The sequence below is a fragment of the Barbus barbus genome, assembly GCF_936440315.1.
Source record: "Barbus barbus genome assembly, chromosome: 2".
NCBI lineage: Eukaryota > Metazoa > Chordata > Actinopteri > Cypriniformes > Cyprinidae > Barbus > Barbus barbus.
The window spans coordinates 5792962-5816636 of record NC_136730.1 but is presented as its reverse complement, the minus strand read 5'-3'; the positions used below and the strand labels follow the sequence as shown (position 1 = coordinate 5816636).

Here is a 23675-nt window from a genome sequence, read left to right as displayed (position 1 = left end):
TCAACTGGGGAAGATTAATATACAGATATACATGTATATTTTGGGCTATTTGGTTCCATAATTTGTCTTTGATACTACTGGAAAGAAGACATCCAAAATATATATTTAAGCATTTTGTTTAATGTGACTTTATCCATTTGCATCTGTAGATTTCAATTACAATACATCTTGCTTTGTAAATATAAGTTTCTATCTCCACTTCAGCAGAATTTACATGAAACAAGTTTTACAGTTTTACTCGTAACTATATTCTGAAACTTTTACCGAGGGGTTTGTTTTTTATAACATTCACATGATTTTATATAGCATTTTATTCTTAAAATATGGTGAAAATTGGCCATTTGCTGAAATGAAGCAATAATTCTGAAAAAAAGTATGCAAATGAGTGAATTTATAGTTGGAAAATGCCTTAACTCGTAAAATACTTTTAAGACAAAACAATAGTTTTAATGTATGATGATTAGTCAACTATGTAATTTTGGAAATATATATTAGTTGAACTTTTTACTCTATTCACATAATTATGGGACGTTTTTACAATTAGAGTGTTAAATCTATCAGAAAATATTTATTCTGTATATTAACATATCTATGGCAGAGCAATGCAAGTGACAAATAATAGTTCCACAAATAACAGTTACACTTATTTTGTTGTGCTAAAAATCCACAAACTACACAAGAGAATTTACAAATCAGGTGTGTTTATTAAATAAAAAAAGAATACAAGTAACACTTCCACTGTCCATACCACATCTATTGACTGACAACTCAATTATGAAAAAGCAGTACTACAAAAACGTGTCAAATAAAAAAATAACACAATAAAGGAACATGAGTTCATATTACAAGCACTTTGGATATGTACAAGCGTTTTTGTCTAAAGGCAAAAAGGCAAAGAGCTGAAGACTGCTAAAAGATAACAAATGCATGTGCAAAAATACTTCTCATCCACAAGCTCGTTCCTTGATGTTCAACGACTAAATATTACGCAATGATTTACTTTACACAGCAGGCTAACTTTGGCCGATTCTGCGGTTTGAATCCGAAGCTTGTGGAATTCAGGCATTTTATCTCTCCAACAGATTACATTGACAAAAGGTATTTGAAGCGGACGAGCGCTACTCTGATTGGCCATTGGGATAATTAGTGGACCAATCAGAATGCTCAAATTCACTTCATGTTGTTGAACTTTCACATGACAAATCAACACAGGTACATACAGAGGTACGAGGACAGGCAAAGACCAGACTCCACACGACACACGCATAAAGAGACAGTCCATGTTAGAGTGACAGAACGGAAATTAGTAATTGTTGAAAACTCTCTTTTCATATTGAAATGAATCGATTGGAAAATTCAGTACTTCCCATTCCAGACTGCTCCATAAATACTGAAAATCATACAAAAACACAAACAAACAACACAAAACAAAATGTAACAGCTGACACTCTTTGGCAGTGACACTTTTTTTTTGCCCCTCCTTTGTTCCATTCAATACATATCCATATAAAATTTGAACCTGGACTCCGAAATTGTTGCCATTTATTGTTTTTTTTTTTATAACTCAAAACGCTTGTTTGAAGGTTGCCGCAAGTTTTTGCACGTTTGCTCATCATGCAAGCTTAAAACACGGACAGCAAGTGTAACAACAGTATAGACATTTTAATTAGTTTGAAATAATATTCAGCATGGGTTTTTCTCTTTATATGCTCAACATCTATAGGGGATCTTTTCTAGAAGGTTACTAAGCTTTGGTGAACATGCCGACCCTCTAAATCATTTATGATTTTCAGATCCAATGAGGAAAGATCAAAGCCTCAACAGGACTGTGCAAAACCCTCTAGACACAATCACTGACTGAAATATTAAAAGCCTTTCTGAAATTACTTGCAGCTTTCATGACAGCCACAGTACGCATCTTTCTATGAGCCTTATAGGTTTTAAATCACAGCGATATTCATAAAATAAAAATGCAATTTAAACAGCTATTTAAAAACATATTAAGAACTTATCTGCTATAGATAAATTATTCATGTGTGGATATTTGTTTAATAGTGCAGTACTGATAACCAACATCAACTCAAAGAAATTATGTTTTCACACTTTTCTAAGAATACGGGCAAAAAAAAAAAAAAGGAGAGATGCATTTAATGTACACAAAAGAAAGACACTCTGCTAAACATCTCTGTAAGAAGAAGGTACAAATAAAAAACTAATTGACCCATTGTGACTTTAATACTTTGTTGTTCTTAATACTTTTAACCCCAGAAAAACTGATACCTTCATTCCAGACTCCGATTAGAAAGATTTAGGGTGAATCTCACATCCAGGTCATATATCACCTCAAAAAACTAAATAATTATATTAAAATGATTGTAATGCAAATATTTGTATTAGAAATCAGCCTAAATGAACAGAATTACAACAAATGCTACCATGATGCAATTAAAACGTAAAAATAAAATTGTCACATTACTGTAATAAAATTTTACCAATCATGTCACAAAGCAAAATCTTAAATGTTCCTCAATTTGGCTGAATTTTCTTTAAGCAAATCTTATTTCTTATTTTGTTGTGAAATATGACATTTTCTTTATGGTTTTTGTGACACTCTTTCAGTTTGAAAAATTAATAATAATATTGGAGTTGAACAGATTAATCATGTAACAATCATTGTATATTAATAATTTATCAGCATTTCAAGCTGCAAAGGATAAAAGTCGGCTGGGTGGAAAGATACCGAATCTTGTGCCGTGAAGAACGTACAGTTAACACCACAGATTTATTCAACCAGTGAGCACTACTGTCCACAACACACACACACACACACGCACAAACCGACACACACTACACACTGGCTTCACTCTCACTGTGGCACAACACCATTTCATAGATAGTTTTTTTTTTGTTGTTTGTTTTGTTATTATTTTAAAACCACGTTTCAGTGACATTTTGTTAGTTGCATTACCTACCACTCACAAGAATATCTCACAAAAGTTCTAGACAAAATAAAACCACGGTACTTCTGTGAAAGCTGCCATTAGCAGTAATGTAACAAGCTCCAGCTAGAAAATAAAGGGATGTTGTAGCTCAAGATTTTGTTCACAGCTGCACTGCAAAAAATGATTCTCACAATATTTTTGTATCCTATTTTGTATTTTATAGTGTTTTTCTAGTATTTTCAAATAGCTAAACCTTCTTAAAGAAAGATAAAGTCAAATGAGTAAAGATATTCAGTACTGTTTTTTGAGAAATGATCAAAATTAAGTGATTTTGCTTCTCAAGTAAATGTCTTGTGATTTAAGATTGTTTAGATATTTGTACTGGAAAAAACTAAATACAAAATAAGAATAAAATAAGAAAATCGTGTTTTTGCTGTGTGTAAAGGTAGTGTTTGTGAATCGCGTTTTAATTGGGCATTCTGTATGAGGAGCTGGTTGCTTCTTGTGCTTTGGACAAAGATATGAAGAAATGAAGGCGAGTTTAAGTGCATAGCATTTGACAACTGATGAAAATTAAACCCTTGAAGTTCTCCCCAAACCGGTTTCCAGCTGTAAAGATGCGAACAAGAACCAAAAACAGCAATAAAACTACATCTTCCCTCATGCAGCCTTTAGGTCAGGCCTTGTGCAGATTGATAAGACGTAGTTCTTTTATAAATCGAGATTGCCGTTGCCTGTGTTATAAAGGCGACCGACTCATTCTGTCCTGTAATGTTTACATTCTGATTGGCCAGAGATCTTTGGAGATGTTTTATGAAACTAAATAAAACCTGTAGATGAATTACATATTTAAGCTAAAAGGTCACTTTTAAAAATAAACAATAACTGACACATAAAAGCGTGTTTAAAACCGAATATAAAACTAAATTGAACTAGTTTATTCTAGTTAACAGAGATTAACCAATGCGAACTACTAACCTTCCGTGTGTCAAGGGGAACGTGAGACGCCGCTGCATCCGGCGACGCGATTTGTGCACAAGCACTACTGAGCTAACATTAAATGTTAACTTTGCCAGTGCATTATGGGTGATGTAGTTTAAGACATGCAGGCTGGATGGTTTCGACCGGAAGGATAAAACAAACTATGCAAAAGATGATATTTAGGAAATCTAAAAACTCCTCAGTTGACCGATGGGCACCTTGTAGTCAAATGTAAAATTGGCGTTTAACTCCGCCTTCTTACTACAGGCGGGAAATTTACTAATTTCGGAATTTTCATTGGTGCTTTTTTCATGTTTGAATCTTTGCTTACAAAAAACTACCACGGCAACCATAGTTTCTGCCAAAATTCCCTAGTTGCTAAGTAACAGAAAGATTCCGAAAGCTGATTTTACTTGAGTAACAATAACCAAATACAGTTACCATGGTAGATTTTAGCAAGGGTTAAACTGCAGTTATGCTGGTTATGGAGGTCAATGATGGAAGAGATCAGTTACGCACAGGGACATATTGAGGGTTGTTGAGAGTGATTTAAGCGGTCTCATGCTGTTAAATAGTCTTCGACAGGTGGTGTATCCAAATTTTGTGCTTGGCCCCCATATGTGTCTCTGGGGCCTTAGATAAATAAAAGTGACTAGCGCTGATAAAGTCTATCAAAGCCGCCGAATGGAACGTCTCCAACTCCACCTACCCGCCCACCAGAGACGGCCACATGAGAGTCCCGTCTCAACTGTGATTGGCCAGCGTTGTGAAAGTGGCGGTGGTGGTGTGCAATGGGGTGTAGGTTGCAGGTTGAGAAAGTGGGCCCGTCCTAGGAGGGTGGTTTGCTGTAGCCGAACAATCCCACCGGGAGATACTTGACATGAGTCGGCCACTGAGCGGCTAGCTGGAAGAACTTCACATCGTTCCACTCGCATCCGTCGATGGTGACTGAGAAAGGAGGAACAGAAATGTTGTTTTCTGCTTTAGCTGACAAGAAAGCGGTTTTCTGGCTGTGATGAAGGTCTGGTACCTTTCAAGATGGTCTGCTGCTGTTTGGCGGAGCAGATGAGCCGGCTGATGCCCTCGATCACCTGACTCTTAGAGTCCATCTCCCGCTCTTTAGGTTTCTTCCCCAGGAAAATAGTAGGAACTGCTCAAAGAAAGCGAGAGACATCATTCATATTATACTCATATATAAAGTGGTACTGATTCTTTGTTTAATATATTAGTTAATTTACACTACCGTTCAATAGTTTGGAGCCAGTACGTTTTTTATTGAGCATGGATGCATTCAATTGTTAATTTAAAGTTTACAGTGGAATTTTTTTGATTATGTTTTATTTATATATTCATTTTCTGTTTGCCATTTTCCTTTTGTAATTTAGTTGTTTAAATATTTTTATTCTACTACTACTGCTCTGGATTTAAGTATGCCCGATATATAATTTTCTTTTTAGTTTTATTTGATTTAGTTTTTATGTTCAGTATTGGATGGGTGTAATTAATTTTCTTCTCACTTATTTTGGCATCTACTATTTTTGTGTTTCATGAAAAATAAAAAATACGTTAACACTTTATTTCGATAGTCCACTTTAGACATTCAACGAACAGTAAGTAACTTTGCAACTACATGTCAGCTAGCAGTCATTAGAGTATTAGTAGACTGTCTGTTTAATATCTTCTAACACTTTATTTTGATGGGTCCACGACATATAATATACTGACTATGAGAAACTTTGCAAGTATCAGTCAACTTATTCTACTAACCCTAAACCTACCGTAACAGTCTACTCTGAGAGTTAGTAGACATGTAGTTGCAAATGAATGAGAATTAGTTGACATGTAGTTACAAAGTTACTTATAGTTAGTAGAATGTCTAAAGTGGACTATCAAAATAAAGTGTAACCAAAACTACTATTCTGTACATTAAATATAATGTTTACTACATTAAATTACAGTTTGTCAAACAGATTTATTTCTAAGCAAACATGGATCTTCTGGATGCTTTGACCGTCCATCGTATCATTTTGCATGTTTCATGACGGTCTGCTCTCACCTTTCTTGTTCTTCTCTTTGGTGACCACGGTCATGGCCATAGTGTTGACGGGCGCCTGCGGCTCGCTGGTTCCTCCTCCTGGCAGACGGCTGACCTGCAGCGACCAGAAGGCGCTCTTCAGAGTGTTCTTACCGCCGGTATCTCTCCTCTCGCCCTCGCGACGCTTCTCCGCCAGAGACGCCAGCCAGTAATCCACCTGCAGACCGATGGCGTCCACGCCGTGAGACATGCTGGGACTCCTGAGACAGACACAACTCTTCACATCAGCCAGGAACTTACACAGCTGTGTTCTGCATTGCTATCGGTCTCTGATTGTTAAATTTCAACATAAAAAGTGCAGGAATATGCAGTTTTGAAGCATTTTATTCTTCTTAAAAGGTTGGGCCACCAATAAAAGTTGAAGTACTAACATTACTAAACTTTAAGATGTCACTCAATTGATTAAATAATGAAGACAGTAATGTGGCATGCTATTATTTGAAACATTTAGCATTTTAATTTTAAAAGTATTTATTTGTATGTTTGTTTGTTTTTTTATTGCCATGTCGCCAGTAAAGCCTTTTTTCATGGCAAATGTGTAGTACAAATGAAATAATCAATAAAAATTCAATACATTTGAAATCAAATTATAAGCTGTACTATATATATATATAGTAATTATATAGTTATAATATCTACATATATCATTTTGTTCTGCTAAAAAGATTGAACTTTAGTAAAAGTCTAAGTACTAATATTACTAAAACTTAAATAAACTACTGCTAAATTGAAATATTAAAAATAATGAATAATACAAATGACAAAAAACAAAATGACTAAAACTATAAACTAAAATAAAAATTAAGCTAAAGTTAAATTATTAATACTATAATAGTATATAAACAATAGGCTATTTCAAGGCAAAAAAAATAAATAATCATCACATCAATAAGAATTGAAATGTTGTATGAAAACATTTTATTAAAAGGATATGTGGATGTATAGAGGTGATTGTGAATGGGGTTATAATGCTGATTGCATTACAATGGGTGATTATAGGGTGATGGGTTATTTGGGATAAAAAAAAAACAAACAAACATTTGGTTGGCGTTTAATTTGTTGTGAATTTGTTATATTGTAAGAAATATATCAAAATATATAGATACAGATGCAATATATTAAAGATATACTGGAACGTTAAAGAATTGCATATGGGGTGGGAAAAATAATAAGCTTTCGCTTCATCCCGCTCCTTTTTTTAATGTACAACGTCTTATGGACGTGGTTTTTCTTTGGTGTTGAAACACATTTGTTGTGTTTGTATATTTAGTTTTATATTGTGCTTTGTTTAAAATAAAAAACGAAAACCAAATGAGAATTAAATCAATAGAAATCACATTATAGCAGCCAGAAATAACTCAGAAATTGGAAAAATGCATTGGTGACAAAGCTGGTTTCAGATGGTTTCAACAGGCCCGAGCTGGTTTTTACGGTCGGACTTCCAGGTGGTGGGTACATGGCTGAGCAGGTAGACCACCTTGGATCAGCAAAAAAACAGCTAAAACCAGCCTGAGCTCCTTTATTCCGCACGACCTGCTTTCTCCAGCAGGATTAGCAAGTCATTCGTCTAACCTTGTGACGCTAGAAATTCCCTCAACAATCCAGATCCTGAAACCACTCACCCCTGCACCGCCAAACCGCCGCCCATGGACGGAGACGAGGGGGGCGTGGCCGTCTCCTTCAGTCCGCCGGGGGAGCCGTGAGAGGGCGGAGACGTGGAGGGGACGGCTAAACTCACAGCCACGCCCTCTTCAGAGTCGCCTGGGAAACAGATACGGACACGCGGTGAGCGTCTGTCACACTCAGAGTTATTAAAAGCAATCAGAGCTTCAGTCTCTATGGAAACACACACCTGCTGCTGATTGGCCAGGCTCAATCAAACCCACTTTCACCACCTGAGACACACAGACAGAAAATACACTATAATATTATTATCCCTCAAAAACGTTCATTTCATACATGATAAACAACATATGGTGCTTCGAGTGACACTTGAGCTGTTTGCAATAAATATATGAAGCAAAAAAAGAGATAGACAGACAGACACAGAAAAAGACAAAAAAGTAAAAATATAAAACTTAAAATAAATTCTAGGGGCACATACTACCCCTCAAAAAAGTAATTGAATTGTTTAATTTATTATAATAGATGACAAAATATATGACAAAGCAACAAATATGTATGACAGAAACTAATTTATTTGTCATACGGCAAATAAAAGATTAATAAAAACAAAAGATAAAAGGTTAAAAGTGAAAATAAATTCCAGGGGCAAATATTATCCCTCAAAAAAGTACATTTTGGAAAAGCTCATTTAATTCATTGTTATACATGGTAAAAGATCATATATTATGCTTTGAGTTAAATTTGTGCTGTTTGCAGAAAAAAAAAGTAAGCCAAAAGCACTGGATAACACTGTCATAGGACAAATATACATGCATTTTAACTAATCAATGCGAAATGCAATATTATGGCTAGAAAGAAATGCGTATGGGTGCCATGTTTACTCACCCCGATGAAGGGAATGAATTTCTGGTAGGAATCTTCGTCTCTCCTGTAAGAGGAAGTGAGAAGTGAGTTGTGTGTGTTGAGCAGTGAATGAAGTGCAGCTGTATTGAGAGACAGAGCCGTACGTTCTGTGTTTGCAGGTCAGCATGGCCTCAGCGATGGGCAGCTGGTGTGTGAGAGCCGCTCCGCTGATGTACTGAGCCACACGCGCCGCCACGTCCACTGCATCTACACACACACACACACACACACACGTCAGCTACTACAACATACAGCTGCCGGGTTAAACGGGTGTGTAACAGATCAGATATCTGAACATCAAAAATTTGATCATTTTACTATTTTTGAACAAATAAAATGTATAGCAATTATAAAAGATATATTAGTTTGATTTTTTTTTAAAGAAAATCCAACATTTTCCCATTCCATATATTAAATCTTTGAAGAAAACCATTGCATAATATAATTTAAGACAGGAAATTCCAATAAAATAAGCTTCATATTTTTGTCAGTTGAGTTTTACAAAACTCAGTCTAGTAATTCCTTTCTTTCAAATGGGTGTGTGCGTGAGTGTGTGTGTATATTGTGTACCTGTCTGCGGCGGCTCTGATCGGTTGAATGTGTCTCTCCAGGCTCCGTCCAGAAAGGCTGCGCTGTAACGGTTGTCAAGGGCACCCAGGTGCTTAGCAACAGGATGAGAACCTGACCCATTTTAAAGAAAGATAAAAATACAAACTGAAATTAACAATTCAAAAATGTGACCCAGGACCACAAAACCAGTCATATGAAATTGAGATTTATGCATTATATGCATTATCATAAAACTGAATAAATAAGCTTTCCATTGATGTATGGTTTGTTATGATATTTACGCAATATTTGGCCTAGATACAACTATTTGAAAATCTAGAATCTAAGGGTGCAAAAAAATCTAAATTTTGAGAAAATCACCTTTAAAGTGGACCAAATGAAGTTCTTAGCAATGCATGTTACTAATCAAAAATGAAGTTTTGATATATTTATGGTAGGAAATTTACAAAATATTTTCATGGAACATGATCTTTACTTAATATTCTAATGATTTTTGGCATAAAAGGGCATTAAATCATATCTATCTATCTATCTATCTATCTATCTATCTATCTATCTATCTATCTATCTATCTATCTATCTATCTATCTATCTATCTATCTATCTATCTATCTATCTATCTATCTATCTATCTATCCATCTATCCATCCATCTATCCATCCATCTATCCATCTATCCATCTATCTATCTATCTATCTATCTATCGTTGTTATGAGTTGTTTTCTTACCCAGAGGCACGACCAGGAAGCGGAGGTGATTGAGCCAATCAGACGTCTTGTTGGCCAGCTGAGTGACGAAGAACTGCAGCACTGATCCCAGATAACTCTGACCGCCGACCACCGCCACCTTCACCGGCCGCGGCATCGATGAGTTACAGTTACAGCTGCACACACAGACAGATGAGATCAGATTACACGGGACTTCACGCTTCAAGCTCTGTGCTTTCTTCACAAAAGCCCCGTTTAACTCAATTAACTTACAATTTCTGTATCCGTGTGAGCAGAGCTGAGAGAACGGCCTGAATCTCTGCTCCAGAACACGTGCAAACCACAGGATGCTTCTGAACCTGAAGCTGCTCCGCAACATACTGCAAACACACACAAACACACTGCGGTACAGTCACAGTAAAGACATTTATACTGATATAAAAGATCTGTTTCAAGTTCTTTCTTTCTATTCATCAAACAATCCTAAAATAAAATGCATCACAGTTTCCACAAAAATATTGGGCAGCACAACTGTTTTCAACATTGATAATAATCAGAAATGTTTCTCCAGCAGCAGATCAGCATAATAGACTGATTTCTGAAGATCATGTGACTCTGAAGACTGGAGTAATGATGCTGAAAATACAGCTTTGATCACAGAAATAAATTACATTTATTTCAAATATATTCACTTAGAAAATTGTTTATTTTTTAATTGTAATAATATTTCATAATATTACTGTTTTTACTATATTTTTCATCAAATAAATGCAGCCTTTTACACTCTAATTACTTAGCTAATTAATTAGATAATTAACTGATAAAATGAATAATAATACTTTGTAACATAAATGGTCCAAAGTTGCACTAATAAACTATATTACTTAGTGTAAAAACTGTTTATTGTGTTAATTATTATAAATAAATATATTTTTGGCAGAACATTGGTGTCTTTCATATCAAGTTGTGACTATTTTAAAGAGTTATAAGCCATTAAATGTTGTGCATTATGGTCAAATTCCCACATTGCGCTGTCTAAGAACAGGAACAGAACTTTGCCATGGTAAAAATAGAAAACACAGCCATTAGGACAGTCTGCTTCAGACACACACACTCGTGTACCTGTCCTTGCCAGTCTGTGCCATTGATCAGGATGAGACTTTCAGGAAGAGCAGCATCGGATAACAGAATTTGATTCAGCTGATCATAGACGGCCTTCCTGAGGACCTGCACACACACACACACGCACGCACGCACACATACACACACAGCGATGAGTCAGCCAAACATGAATAATTCACAGTGACTCTACAGAACAGGATGAAACACTGCATTAGCATTCCTTATTTAAAAAGCAAAGAGAGCAAATAATCCGAGGAGAACCGTGTTTGGAGAAAGAGAGAAACCCTGTCTACACCTGTCATTAACGGCCATACATTACAGGAATAGTTCACCCAAAAATGAAAATTTCCAGACAATGTCCTCAACCTGAGGGTATCCAAGATGTGGATGAGTTTGTTTCTTTATCAAATTTGGAGAAATGTTGCATTGCATCACTTGCTCACTAATGGATGCTCTGCAGTGAATGGGTGCCGTCAGAATAACAGCTGATAAAAACAACAATAATCCACACCACTCCAGTCCATCACTGAATGTCTTGTGAAGTGACAAGACGCATGTTTGTAAGACACAAATCCATCATTAGGATGTTTGTAACTTTAAACGGTTGCTTCTGGCTAAAATATGAGTCCATAATCCATAATAACGCTTCCTCCAGTGAAAAAGTCTCCTGTTGTCTCTCACATCAACACATATTTGTTTAGAACTGTTTGGGCTTGTAAACAGTGCTTGATCTGTGCAGATTTCTCTTCTGATTCAGACGAGATCACTTTCACTGGATAAAGCGTTATTATGGATTATGGACTCAACGGAAGCAACAGATTGAAATTAAAAATATCTTGATGCTTTGTTTCTTACTGTACAAACACTCAGCTTCAGACTTCACAAGACATTAACTGATGGACTGGAGTTTTGTGGATTATTGTGATGTTTTTATCAGCTGTTTGGACTCTCATTCTGACGGCACCCATTCACTGCAGAGCATCCATTGCTGAGCAAGTGATGCAATGCTACATTTCTCCAAATCTGTTCTGATAAACAAACCAATTCATCTAGATCTTGGATGGCCTGAGGGTTAGTAAAGCTTCATTTCTGGGTGAACTATTGCTTGCTAAATACAGACGTAAACGGAGTCTAAATCCTGGTACCTGTGTGCTGTGTCCGAGTTCAGGCGATCTCTCGCTGTCGGAGCTGTTGGTTCGTTCGCTCAGCGGTTTGGAGAGCTGTCGGTCTTTCACAAGAGTGCAGCGCTTACGGGGTGTGTGTCCTCCATCTGACCTACAACACAGAATCAAACTTTGTTTTTTTTTTGTTACACATTATTTGACTGTGTTTCTAACCTAGTAACATTATAAATGACTATAAACTGTCACTTTTGATCACTTTAATGCATCCTTGCTGAATACAAGTATTAATTTCTTTAAAAGCTTTTGAACGGTAGTCTATAATATATTGTATTTTATTATATTACCTGGGTGAAGGCATGGACTGAAGCTCGCTCTTGCTGGTTTTTAGGGGTGTTCGTGGTTTTTCAGCCACAGACACGGTTATAGAGGGTCCGACTTCACTGAACAACTCCTGATCATTCAGTTCCTACAAAACATACACATTCAACACAAAAGAGCATTAAACATCATAATAACCCAAAGAATTCAGGTCATGCAGAATCTCAGGGCAAATTAATGTAATATACATTGAGGCCAGAAGTATTTGGACTGCATGGAAACAGTTTGTCCTCAATGTCTTTGAACCAGCTGCTGTTTTTAGTGTAATCCACAGCTTTTTGTCAAATGTTTCGCTTGAAAAGCGTGTTTGTGCCATCTTTCTAGTTGGATTTTTATTACACTGTAAAAAATGTTAACTACACATTTTCCAATTTACAAACCCTTTGAGTCTCAAACACTAAAAAATTATATTTTCTTGAAACTACATAAAAAGCCTTGTCAGACCAATAGAATTACCCCAAATGTTGTCCCAACTAGTCAAACACAGTCATCTGAACAAAGAAATTCATATTGTTAAAATGTTAAGGTTTTGTGAGTTCCCAGCATGCATTGCAGCATGAATAAATTGCTGACTTCATTTAAACTTTTGTCATTATTGGTAGTTATTTGCTGTAAAGAGCTCATCTTTTTAAAGATTTGTTGATTGCCACCGTTGTCTGCATATAAGACTTAGTTATCCATTAAGGTTTGACATTCGTAAACAAACTAATTTAATGATAAAGTGGTGACTTTTGACACTTTTTTTTTCTTCCAGGAATTGAAATGATAAATATAATATACAGTGGGGATCGAAAGTTTGGGAACCCCTTGCAGAATCTGTGAAAATGTGGATAATTTTACCAAAATAAGAGAGATCATACAAAATGCCTTGTTTGTTCTGAACAGTTCAACTTTTTGAATTTGAAGATCAAGGTAAATTGTACTTCATTTGTCTTCCAGGAAACATGCAAGTATCTTCTGTCGCGTCAGAAGGGCAGTACTAAATGGAAAAATATGATATTTCAACAAAATAAGAAAAATTTGGACATCTTCATCCTGTTCAAAAGTTTTCACCCCCCGGCTCTTAATGCATCGTGTTTCCTTCTGGAGCATCAGTGAATGTTTGAACCTTTTTTAATTGTTGTGTTTGAGTCCCTCAATCATCCTCAGCGTGAAAAGGTGGATCTCAAAATCATACAGTTACTGCTGGAAAGGGTTCAAATATGCAAAAGATGCTGGAAAACTGAAGATTCTGCAGGACCTGGAGGATTTTTCTGAAGAACAGTGCTCAGTTTAACTGTTCAGAACAAACAAGGGACTCATGAACAACCATCACAAAACAAAAACACAGTCGTAGATCATCCAGGTAACCACACACAGTATTAAGAACCAAGGGTTCCCAAACTTTTGAATGTGGTTATTTTAATAATTTCAGCTATGTTTTTGTCTTGTGGACTATATGTAAACATATTTTATGGAAAATATCTTACTCAGGACAGTACTAAATAAAAAATAACATGCATTTTGTATGATCTCTCTTATTTTGGTAAAATTATCCACATTTTCACAGATTCTGCAAGGGGTTCCCAAACTTTTGATCCCCACTGTAGACATAATACAAAAAATGACAAAAGCACAACAAAATTCTAATAAAAACAGAAAATATGATAATAAAATCTAATTAAAATATTAACAAAAAATGATAACAGTATATCAAATGATGCTAGAATAACAACGGTGACTCCAGAGTCCAGATGCTTTTGTTGGCGCTGTGTGTTTGTGTAGATATCAGTGTGATTCTGTCTCACCAGCGTGTCCGTCTCAGACAGAGGCTCGTCCAGGTTGCGGCTGTGCGAGTGTTTGAGTTTATCAGACGGCGGCTGCTCTCCCTGCTAGACACACACAGGAACTACAATCACTAACACAATAACCACACACTCACACACACACACGTCTGAGCTGTCTGAGGATGAAGGATCTGGACACCATTGCACCTCAGAGCTGGACGATAATGGACAACACAATCCGTTAACATCACTGATAATTTTACACCCTTACATATACTTTATAGATTACTCAGATTTACTCTCTGGTTTTTGGTGGCCGATTCTAGACTGTCTTTTATTTTACTTTGGGCATCTTGATTGATATTGAGAGTTGATATGGAAAATTGAACAATTTCAGAAAATCCTAGTGCCTACATTCAACATTTTTTGATTAAATATAGACAGAGATAAACATGAAATTGTGGACATGGAGTGTTGAGGAGATCTGTCTGACAGTCTCTGGTGTTTTGTGATTATTTGTAGTATCTGTACTCACGGGACTGAAGGGGTCTCTGCTCAGACTGCCTTTACTGTTCAAGCTGCCGATCTCCGTCTGAGAGCTCGACTGGGACATTCCCTCGAAGAACGGCCTGCGAAAGACACAGAGAGAGCGATTCGTTAAAACAGAAATAAAGAACGAGAACAGGCAAACCTGCTCGTCTCTCATCTCTCGGTTCATTGCTTTCTGCTAAACTCAATGATCTTTTCTAAATGAGGCACAAGTGTCATGAATCAGTCTCAGTTACAATCCATGCTAAATACTCACTTCAGAAAACATGAAATACAGCGCTCATCATATGCTCCTCCTTTCACGCTGATTCTTGTTCATATTGAGGCCTCACATGAATGCATTCAAAATCTGCATATTTACGTTTTGGTAATTTTGTGATATGTATTAGGTATGTATTGATATGCATTTAGCTTTTTTTATTTCAGTTTTTATTTCATTTTAGCATTTCAGCTTAAAGGACGGCAACATTTCTAATTGTCATTAAAGCTTTTTATCTAATATTTTTATTTGATTTAAATTTCAGGTTTAATTCATAACAAATGTTTTCATCTAAAGCATACTGTAACTTATTCATAACTTAATTAACATTAATAGCCACTCATTTGTTTAAACATTTTAATGTTAACACAAAAATATTATTTGGTTTAATTTAAAAAGTTGAACAATTATTTCAAATTAATACACAAACAATAGCTAAACCAGTGTGCTCCAAATACAAAACATTTTTATAATATTTATAGAAATTTTTATTTGAATATATCAATGCATTAGAAAGGATAAAATCATACAATGCTAGCATTACTATTATGAACTTGAATTTTAGATTTTAATTTTAGTAACTTTGTGTCCTTTTAGCATTTTTGCTCAAATATATTTTTCTATTTAGCTTTAATTAATTTTTAATTAATAAATAATCAAATAAAATGGAATAAAAATGTATTTCAATTCTGACTTTCATTTATTTATTTAAATTTTTTTCTTAATCATTTCAATTTTTTATATTTTATTACAATTACTGAGAACAATTTTTAACCGTTTTAGTTTTAGTTAAAATAAACAACACTATACTGTATATATATATTGGCTCTATTCTATTGTTCATTTGTGGAGAGTATTATGTCTTTCTGCTTTGTTGCTTGGTATTTCTCACTGTCAGTAGTAAATAAGAACAAACTAAATAGATAATATGGCTAAGATTGCAACAGCTATGTGATTCTCGAGCTGTGAGGAAAAGCCATGCAATTCTTCGGGATGCATCCCATCCTCTTCATGGTGAATATGAGTTATTCCCATTTGAACTGCCCGTGCACAACGATCTTTTATATCCTCCAGTATTAGCTCTGTTCAGTAACTCTTCCTGATATCACAGTTATCATCTTATATCTTCTGTCGCTGTGAAAGGATGTTGTTTGATGCTGGTTGTATGTGTAATGTGCTGTAACCTGTTGATGTTTGCTTGTATTTGTTAAATGTTGTTGTTGATTTTATTTATATTTATTTATGTAAATGTACATTTTTCATGTTCAAAAATAAAATGTGGTCTCTGAATGCATGCTGTTAAACTCCTCATTTGACATGCATGATTCAGTTTAGACAGTTTGCAATGTTTAGCGTCTGTCTTACGATTAAATAATCGGAGTGAACGAGTTTTCTGCGTGTGTGTGTTGCCAAATCCAGCTAGTTTTTTCCACATAATTTGACATTTTCGAAAGTTAATAAAGTAGGACGTAGCAGTTTAAGGTCAGCGATATCTTTATTTGATCATCTTTGCAAAAGATTTGAAATAATTTTGGTTTATTTTTTTTAATAGCAATATCTGGCAACACTGCATCGCCGGCACTTAAACTGACAGTAATCAAAAAAGCCCATGGACAGGTTATTGCTGACATTCGGTAAGACAAACGAGAAAAAAACAAAAAACATCAACGCTGTCAAAATAGTAGCATTTAACACTAGTACACAGATCTGTAGAACAAGTAGGTTACAGAATGAAATACGCAAACACTAGCTATGAAGAAGTCTATGCCGTGTCATTCAGTAGTTACTTCATTTAAATGAAAATAAATCAGTTAATTTCAGTAGTTAAATTTTCACAAGTAAAAAAACACTCAGAGCACTCGACAAACTTATAATCTACATAGCAATGGTTATTAATAAAATCTATAACTGTAATATGTATTGTTGCATGAATAATAAACAGCTGATAAAATGATCCACCCCTAACTATAGTAAAGTTTCAACATATTTTGATGCAATAAATAGGGTATGATTTAAAAATGATCATCTTTCACACTTCTTTTAAAGTGTTTATAGTGTATATAATGGGTTGTTATTATAGCTCAACAGCCTGGCCTGTCCGGTGTCTCAGTAAACAGCGGTGGAGTGTGGAGGTGATCAGCAGAGGGCGCCGCAGACACACAGACACTCACCTGAGTTTGGGTTTGGGAGTGCTGAGGATGCTGTCGGTCTCCTCCATCTCCGGCCCGCTGTCGCTGGGGTTGTACATCTCCAGACTGTCATAGAGCTCGTCCAGGTCCTCCTCCACCTCCTGGATCTGCTCACGGGACACGTGCTCCAGCCCGAAGCCCACCTGCACCACAAACACACCGCTGCAGATCAACACACAGCCATATTCCACACGCTATACGACTCAATAACAGCCCAGAGACAAGAGTTCACGTCTCCATCTTTTTGAGGTGAGAATAGAAAGCTGCTGAAATGAAAGTCTAGGTGTGACTGAGTGAGACGAGAATTAAACATGTATATCAATATTCAAAAGACATCTTATGTGAATAAATCTATAGGTATAAAAACGCTAGTATTATTATCATATACTGAATTGCATTTAGTTTTATATTTTCCATTTTTATTTTACATATGATAATTGTATGCGTTTTTGTAATTGTTCGGTTTTTTTATTATTATTTAGCTTTGTTTTTATTGCAGTTTTACTCATTTTTGTACTTCAACTTCAGCTTATTTTCAGCAAGTTGCCAGGGTAAGATTTCTAATTTATTTCTTATTTATTTAAATTAAAATTCTGTTATTCTATACATTTCATATTTTTTTCCGATCTTTTTGAGGATGATGTGAGAATGGAAAGATCAGGTGTGACTGCTTCTCCCATTTTCATGAGTTTTTTTTTTATATTTCTATATAGCTTTTAATATTTGTTTTTCATTTTTAGTAATTTCCTTGAACTTGAACATTATTTCACTTAGTTGCCAAGGCGATATTTCTTATTTATGCTTCTGTTTCTCAAGTGTTCCATCTAATATTTATATTTTATTTCATTTCAATTAATGACAATATTTTTTAAATGGTTTTAATTGTGGTTTTAGTTACCAATAATAACAAAAATGAAGGTCAGTAAATGATGATAATTATAAATTTTTAGGCAAACAATTTTTTTTTGTTATACTGAATTCTTCTTCTTATTATTATTATAAAAAAAAAAAAAAGATTAATTTTAGTACTTCTGTGTATTTCAGTTAGTTCCATTATTTAAAGGCACGGTACAACAAAAAAAATACAAATTCTGTCATTATTTACAGATGCGTATAACCCTAATTCCCCTTCTTTCCAGGGTGATTATGTAGAGGTGTTGGACTCTCAGACAGAGGTGTGACTGACAGTTAGGGGGGGGGGGGGTTGGGGAGTGTCAGGAAATAATAAGGTCAGAGCGGCGCGATCACAGTCATATTTCAGCAGCTTTAATGGAATCGTCAGGTGAGAAAGCAGACGTTACCTCATCTGACACCTTAAACCGCTTCAGCAGAGCCACAAACTTCTGCTTGATGTTCGGGTGCTGAGAAAGAAAGAAAAGAAAAAAATAAAACATCTATATCCCAATTCAGATAAAATACTGTATTAAATCTGTCAGTATAAAGCCTAATGTCAACATCAAATCAAAAACGATCCTATTTTCAGTCTTAAAGCACACTGTGAATAAATCATCTGTGCATGTAGTTATGAAGAAAAAATTAGATGAAAAATATTCATCAAAATGTAGGATTTGTTTTTATTTGAAGTAAGATAAAATGTTAGAAAAGTGGCCTCTTTAATGGTAATGGTGTGTTAAATGGAGCTCAGTGCGGTCATTCATATTCATTAGTGTGTGTGTCTTACTCTAGTAATGGAGGTGTTTGAAGTAAGTTTGCGTCTGGGTTTCTTCTTCCTCACCTCGTCCTCTTCATCATCTAGATACTGAAACACACACATAAGCCATTAAACACTTGTCGTGTGTGTGCATTCAGCCCTAAATGCCACCAACACACATCCACCCAGATATATACACTACAATATAGCTTCAAATGCAATAAGAACTACAGAAGCAAACAGGAAGCAGAATTTTAATCAAAATATGAATTTAAATAACAGAAATATACAATTCTAAGAAATGTATATAAACCTCTTAAAGTGTAGTTTTTAATCCTCATACGTTTACAGTTCATTATGCAAATTTAATCACGTTGAATACATTTTCCATAATTTAATTTTCAAATATCCCAAATATTTACAGTATATGCTATCTGAAAACAATGTGGCAGTTTTGATGACAGTGACATATTTAATTGGAAATATGTCTTAAAAGCAAAAAATGCATTCAAATGAGAATGAAGAAGCATAATTACTAAACTAAATAAATGCCGCACACACGGTTGTGGGGCAATACATATTTTTTTAAAAACTAAATTCATTTATTTAATCAATTGATTTCAATATATATATATATATATATATATATATATATATATATATATATATATATATATATATATATATATATATATATATATATATATATATATATATATATATATATATATATATATATATATATATATATATATATATATATATATATATATATATATATATATATATATATATATATATATATATTTTTTTTTTTTTTTTTTTTTTTTTTTTAAATATTAAAAAACTGTTTTTAATGTACTTAAATTAATCTTACAATTTAATAAATTATTTAAATTAGTTTAAGCACATTAATAATAGTTAATTTATATATATATATATTAAATCAATCTTAGATTTACAAGTCTTTACAAATCTTACAAGTTATTTAAATTATTTTAAATCAATAATTTATTTATTTTTTCATTTAGATGCATTTATTTTAATCACATTTTAAAAATAATGTATTTTATATACACATACATACACACACACACAAATTACATTTAATTTAATGTAATATAATTTAAATTATAAAAATGATTAATTGTATTAATGTATTATAAAATGTAACGTAATTATATATACATTCTAAAAGTAAAAAATGCAAAGTAAAAATAGAAATGATTTGATAAATTCATTTTAAAGTATGTATTTCAAATTAATTTATTAAAAAAAATATTAATTGATTTAACACACACACACAAACAAACACAGTGGACCTACATGATGAACGGGGTCGTCGCTGCCCTCCTGCTCAGACGAGTAACTCTCCTCCTCTTCCTCTGAGTAGTTATCAATGTCTGGAGAACGATCTGAGCCAAAGAAAAAGTGTGAGTCAGTGAAAAAGAACAATACTATAAATTCACTTTGTTCACTCTGAACTGGCAGATGAGAGTCATGTGACTCTGGAACACTTGATTGTGATTGGCCAGTCGCAGTATAGTTGCTCGTGTCTCACCGTTCATCTTGGCTTTGGGTCCCTCGTGGTCGATGGGCTGACTGGACAGAGAATAAACCCGGATCTCGGCCACAGGGATGGACACCTCCTTCAGCTGACTGTGCAGACCCAGGACCTGAGCGCCTTCGGTGGGGTGCTGCATCACCTGACAACACCAGCAATCAATCATCAATTAACAAACCAAGGAATGGCTGAGCTGTGCTTCATCTCTGCTGCTAGGGGTGTGAGAAAAACAAAACAAATCGATTCTCCCATGCATCGTGATTCTCTCTTCAACGATTCTGAATTGATTCTGAGTCTATTCTGAGCTTGTTTTTTTGTTTTTTTCACGCACTTGCAAAACTGCAATGCACTTGATGTAATTTTCAATTAAATATATGTATGCAATGCACTTGCATTTGTGAATACTTTTATATGAAATTGATGTAAACACAGTCAGTAATGTTTACAGAATTGGATCGGATCGTGACTCCCAGAATCAGATCGGATCAGACTGTGACTCCCAGAATCGGATCGGATCAGATTGTGACTCCCAGAATAGGATCGGATCGTAACTCCCAGAATCAGATTGGATCAGATCGTGACTCCCAGAATCGGATCGGATCAGATTGTGAATCCCAGGATCGGATCGGGACTCCCAGAATCAGATCGGATCGGGACTCCCAGAATCAGATCAGATCTGACTCCCAGAATCAGATCGGATCGTGACTCCCAGAATCAGATCGGATCGTGACTCCCAGAATCAGATCGGATCGTGACTCCCAGAATCAGATCGGATTGTGACTCCCAGAATCAGATCGGATCGTGACTCCCAGAATCAGATCGGATCCGACTCCCAGAATCATATCGGCTTGTGACTCCCAGGATCGGATCGGATCTCCCAGGATCGGATCAGATCGTGACTCCCTGGATCGGATCGTGACTCCCAGAATCAGATCGGATCGTGACTCCCAAAATCAGATCTGACTCCCAGAATCAGATTGGATTGTGACTCCCAGAATCGAATCCGACTCCCAAAATCAGATCGGACTCCCAGAATCAGATCGGATTGTGACTCCCGGGATCGGATTGGATCGTGATTCCAAGGATCGGATCGGATCGGATCAGATCAAGAAGTACGTGAAGATTCCCAGCCCTCACCTCTGCCATGTTGATGAGGCCGAGCGCCAGCGTCTTGTAGCCCAGAATGGTCCTGTTCTTGTACCTCTTCCTCCTCTGCAGCATGATCTGCAGCTTGTTGGCATCTCGTTTCAGGAAGTGTGGATACTGCGAGGACACAGAGAGGTTTCTAAGAGTTGGTTTGAGGCGATACGGACGTGATGATACTGTGCTGACACTCACCTGTAAGGAGAACGTGAGCTGCAGGTCTGTTTCCGTTTGTCCGCTCGATGGCAACAGGATCTCATTGGATCGGAGGATTCGCTTCGAGCCCTGAGAGAGAAACAGACAGTTAACAAACATCATTAGATGCTGGGAAGCACTTTGTCTTTATGATCCGCAGAAGAGAGCAGAAAACACAGTAAGATTTATTAATGTTTTCGAAAGAAGTCTCTTCTGCTCATCAAGGCTGCATTTATTTGATACAGTATAATTTTTTAAATATTATTACAACTTAAAAAAGCTAATCTTTATGTGAGTATCTTTTAAAGTGTTATTTATTTCTGTGATCAAAGCTGTATTTTCAGCATCATTACTCCAGTCTTCAGTGTCACATGATCCTTCAGAAATCATTCTAATCATTCTATTGCTGCTGATTTCTGATTATTATTATTTATATTATTTTAAATAAAAAATTACAAAACAAAACATTTATTTAAAACAGAAATCTTTTGTAACACCACAAATGTCTTTACTGTCACTTTGGATTAATTGAATACATATTTGTGGAGTAAAAATACTGATTTATTTCCAAATAATTAAATAAATTACAAATAAAAAAGAAAAAAATTATTCATTAATTTTTTGGAAACAGAATAACAATATATATGTAACATTATAAATGTCTTTACTGTCAGGAAGAAATATGTAAAATAAAAATTAAACAAAATAAAACTATTTTAAAATAAACAGAAATGAATACTAAATACTAAGTATTTATACTAAATACTATAGAATTAATTTTTTTGTATTTTTGTACATAAATAAAATTACAAATAAAAAACAAATCAATGTAATTAGTTTAAAGAAATTATTTAAAACAAAACCTTTTGTAACATTATAAATAAATAATTGCATAAATTACAAATAAAAAATTTACACAAATTATAGTACAATATAAATACAAATATTTTGAAATGGAAATCTTTTGTAACATTACAAACGTTTAACCATCAGGATTTGACTGCATCATAAAAAGTGCTGTGATATTATTGGCTGATATTATTTTGCTGTCCTTTCAGAAGACGTGCACTGATGAATGGTTCACAATAAGAGCAGAATGTACATTTAAGTGAACAGAGCTGATTTATGTTTCCTGTTAAATGAGAAGAACGAGAATCAATCACCTGCAGTTTGACAGCGATGACCACAGAAGTCAGATCTTTATCCAGCTCCTTCAGCATGACCAGCTTCTTCAGAGTCAGATTGAAGAGCCTGCCAACACAATTCAATCCACAATTCAATACATCATAACTCAATATCATAACTGGAAACAGCTTTCAATCAATCCATTCTAGTGGGACTGGTGTAGGTTTGCAGTGTGTGACAGAATAACAGCACATGAATGAACACACACACAGGTGTCGGGTTTTTTTTCTGGTTCCTGAGGGTCAGGGAAGGTTAGCGAGTGAATTATTTACAGTTGCTCTCGTTGCCACTCCTGAAATAGAGGCTCTTCCGACAAGAGCTTCTGCCATACAGATCAATGACAATCAAGAGACTTACATTTTAGACACCATATTGGCTGTTTTTTGCTCTATTTCGCCAACAAAAAAACATTCCGAACACAGCTATGTCATTGTTTTGCGTATCTGAGCAACATGATGGCGTTTTCCTGAATGAATCAACCATTTAAATGATTCGGTTCAATCGCAACGACTCAGTAACTTGCTGGCGGTTTTAATTTCACATTTAAAGTATCTTTTCATTTTTTAAATAAATGTCAAATATCAGTATTCAACATTTCATGTTTAAAATATCAAAACATTATTTATGCATTTGTAACTGCAGGTTAAAGCATTCCATGTCCCTCTAAGCTGCATTAACGTAATACATCTAAATGCCACTTCACATGCATCTTCTGTAAAGATGGAT

The 23675-nt window shown here is 35.0% G+C and overlaps 1 protein-coding gene across 2 annotated transcripts in view; it reads right to left on the bottom strand.

Annotated features, from left to right (window-relative positions):
* Positions 1-680: 680 nt before the first annotated feature.
* The window catches only part of LOC306888687 (phosphofurin acidic cluster sorting protein 1-like), a 52643-nt gene continuing 29648 nt past the window's right edge, over positions 681-23675 (bottom strand). The window contains exons 2-24 of one of the 2 annotated variants that reach the window (XM_079447109.1): positions 22928-23015; positions 21765-21854; positions 21564-21689; positions 20424-20568; positions 20189-20277; positions 18893-18970; positions 18513-18572; positions 17194-17354; positions 14750-14843; positions 14236-14316; positions 12415-12536; positions 12092-12221; positions 10947-11051; positions 10098-10204; positions 9846-10000; positions 9118-9228; positions 8652-8754; positions 8530-8572; positions 7871-7913; positions 7641-7779; positions 5980-6218; positions 4954-5073; positions 681-4871 (exon numbers count right to left, since the gene is read on the bottom strand). In XM_079447109.1, the coding sequence (XP_079303235.1) occupies positions 4753-4871; positions 4954-5073; positions 5980-6218; positions 7641-7779; positions 7871-7913; positions 8530-8572; positions 8652-8754; positions 9118-9228; positions 9846-10000; positions 10098-10204; positions 10947-11051; positions 12092-12221; positions 12415-12536; positions 14236-14316; positions 14750-14843; positions 17194-17354; positions 18513-18572; positions 18893-18970; positions 20189-20277; positions 20424-20568; positions 21564-21689; positions 21765-21854; positions 22928-23015 (2548 nt within the window). In that variant the 3' untranslated portion in view covers positions 681-4752. Of the gene's footprint in view, positions 4872-4953; positions 5074-5979; positions 6219-7640; positions 7780-7870; positions 7914-8529; positions 8573-8651; positions 8755-9117; positions 9229-9845; positions 10001-10097; positions 10205-10946; positions 11052-12091; positions 12222-12414; positions 12537-14235; positions 14320-14749; positions 14844-17193; positions 17355-18512; positions 18573-18892; positions 18971-20188; positions 20278-20423; positions 20569-21563; positions 21690-21764; positions 21855-22927; positions 23016-23675 lie in introns of both variants that reach the window. The other variant, XM_079447108.1, reaches the window with a different exon arrangement.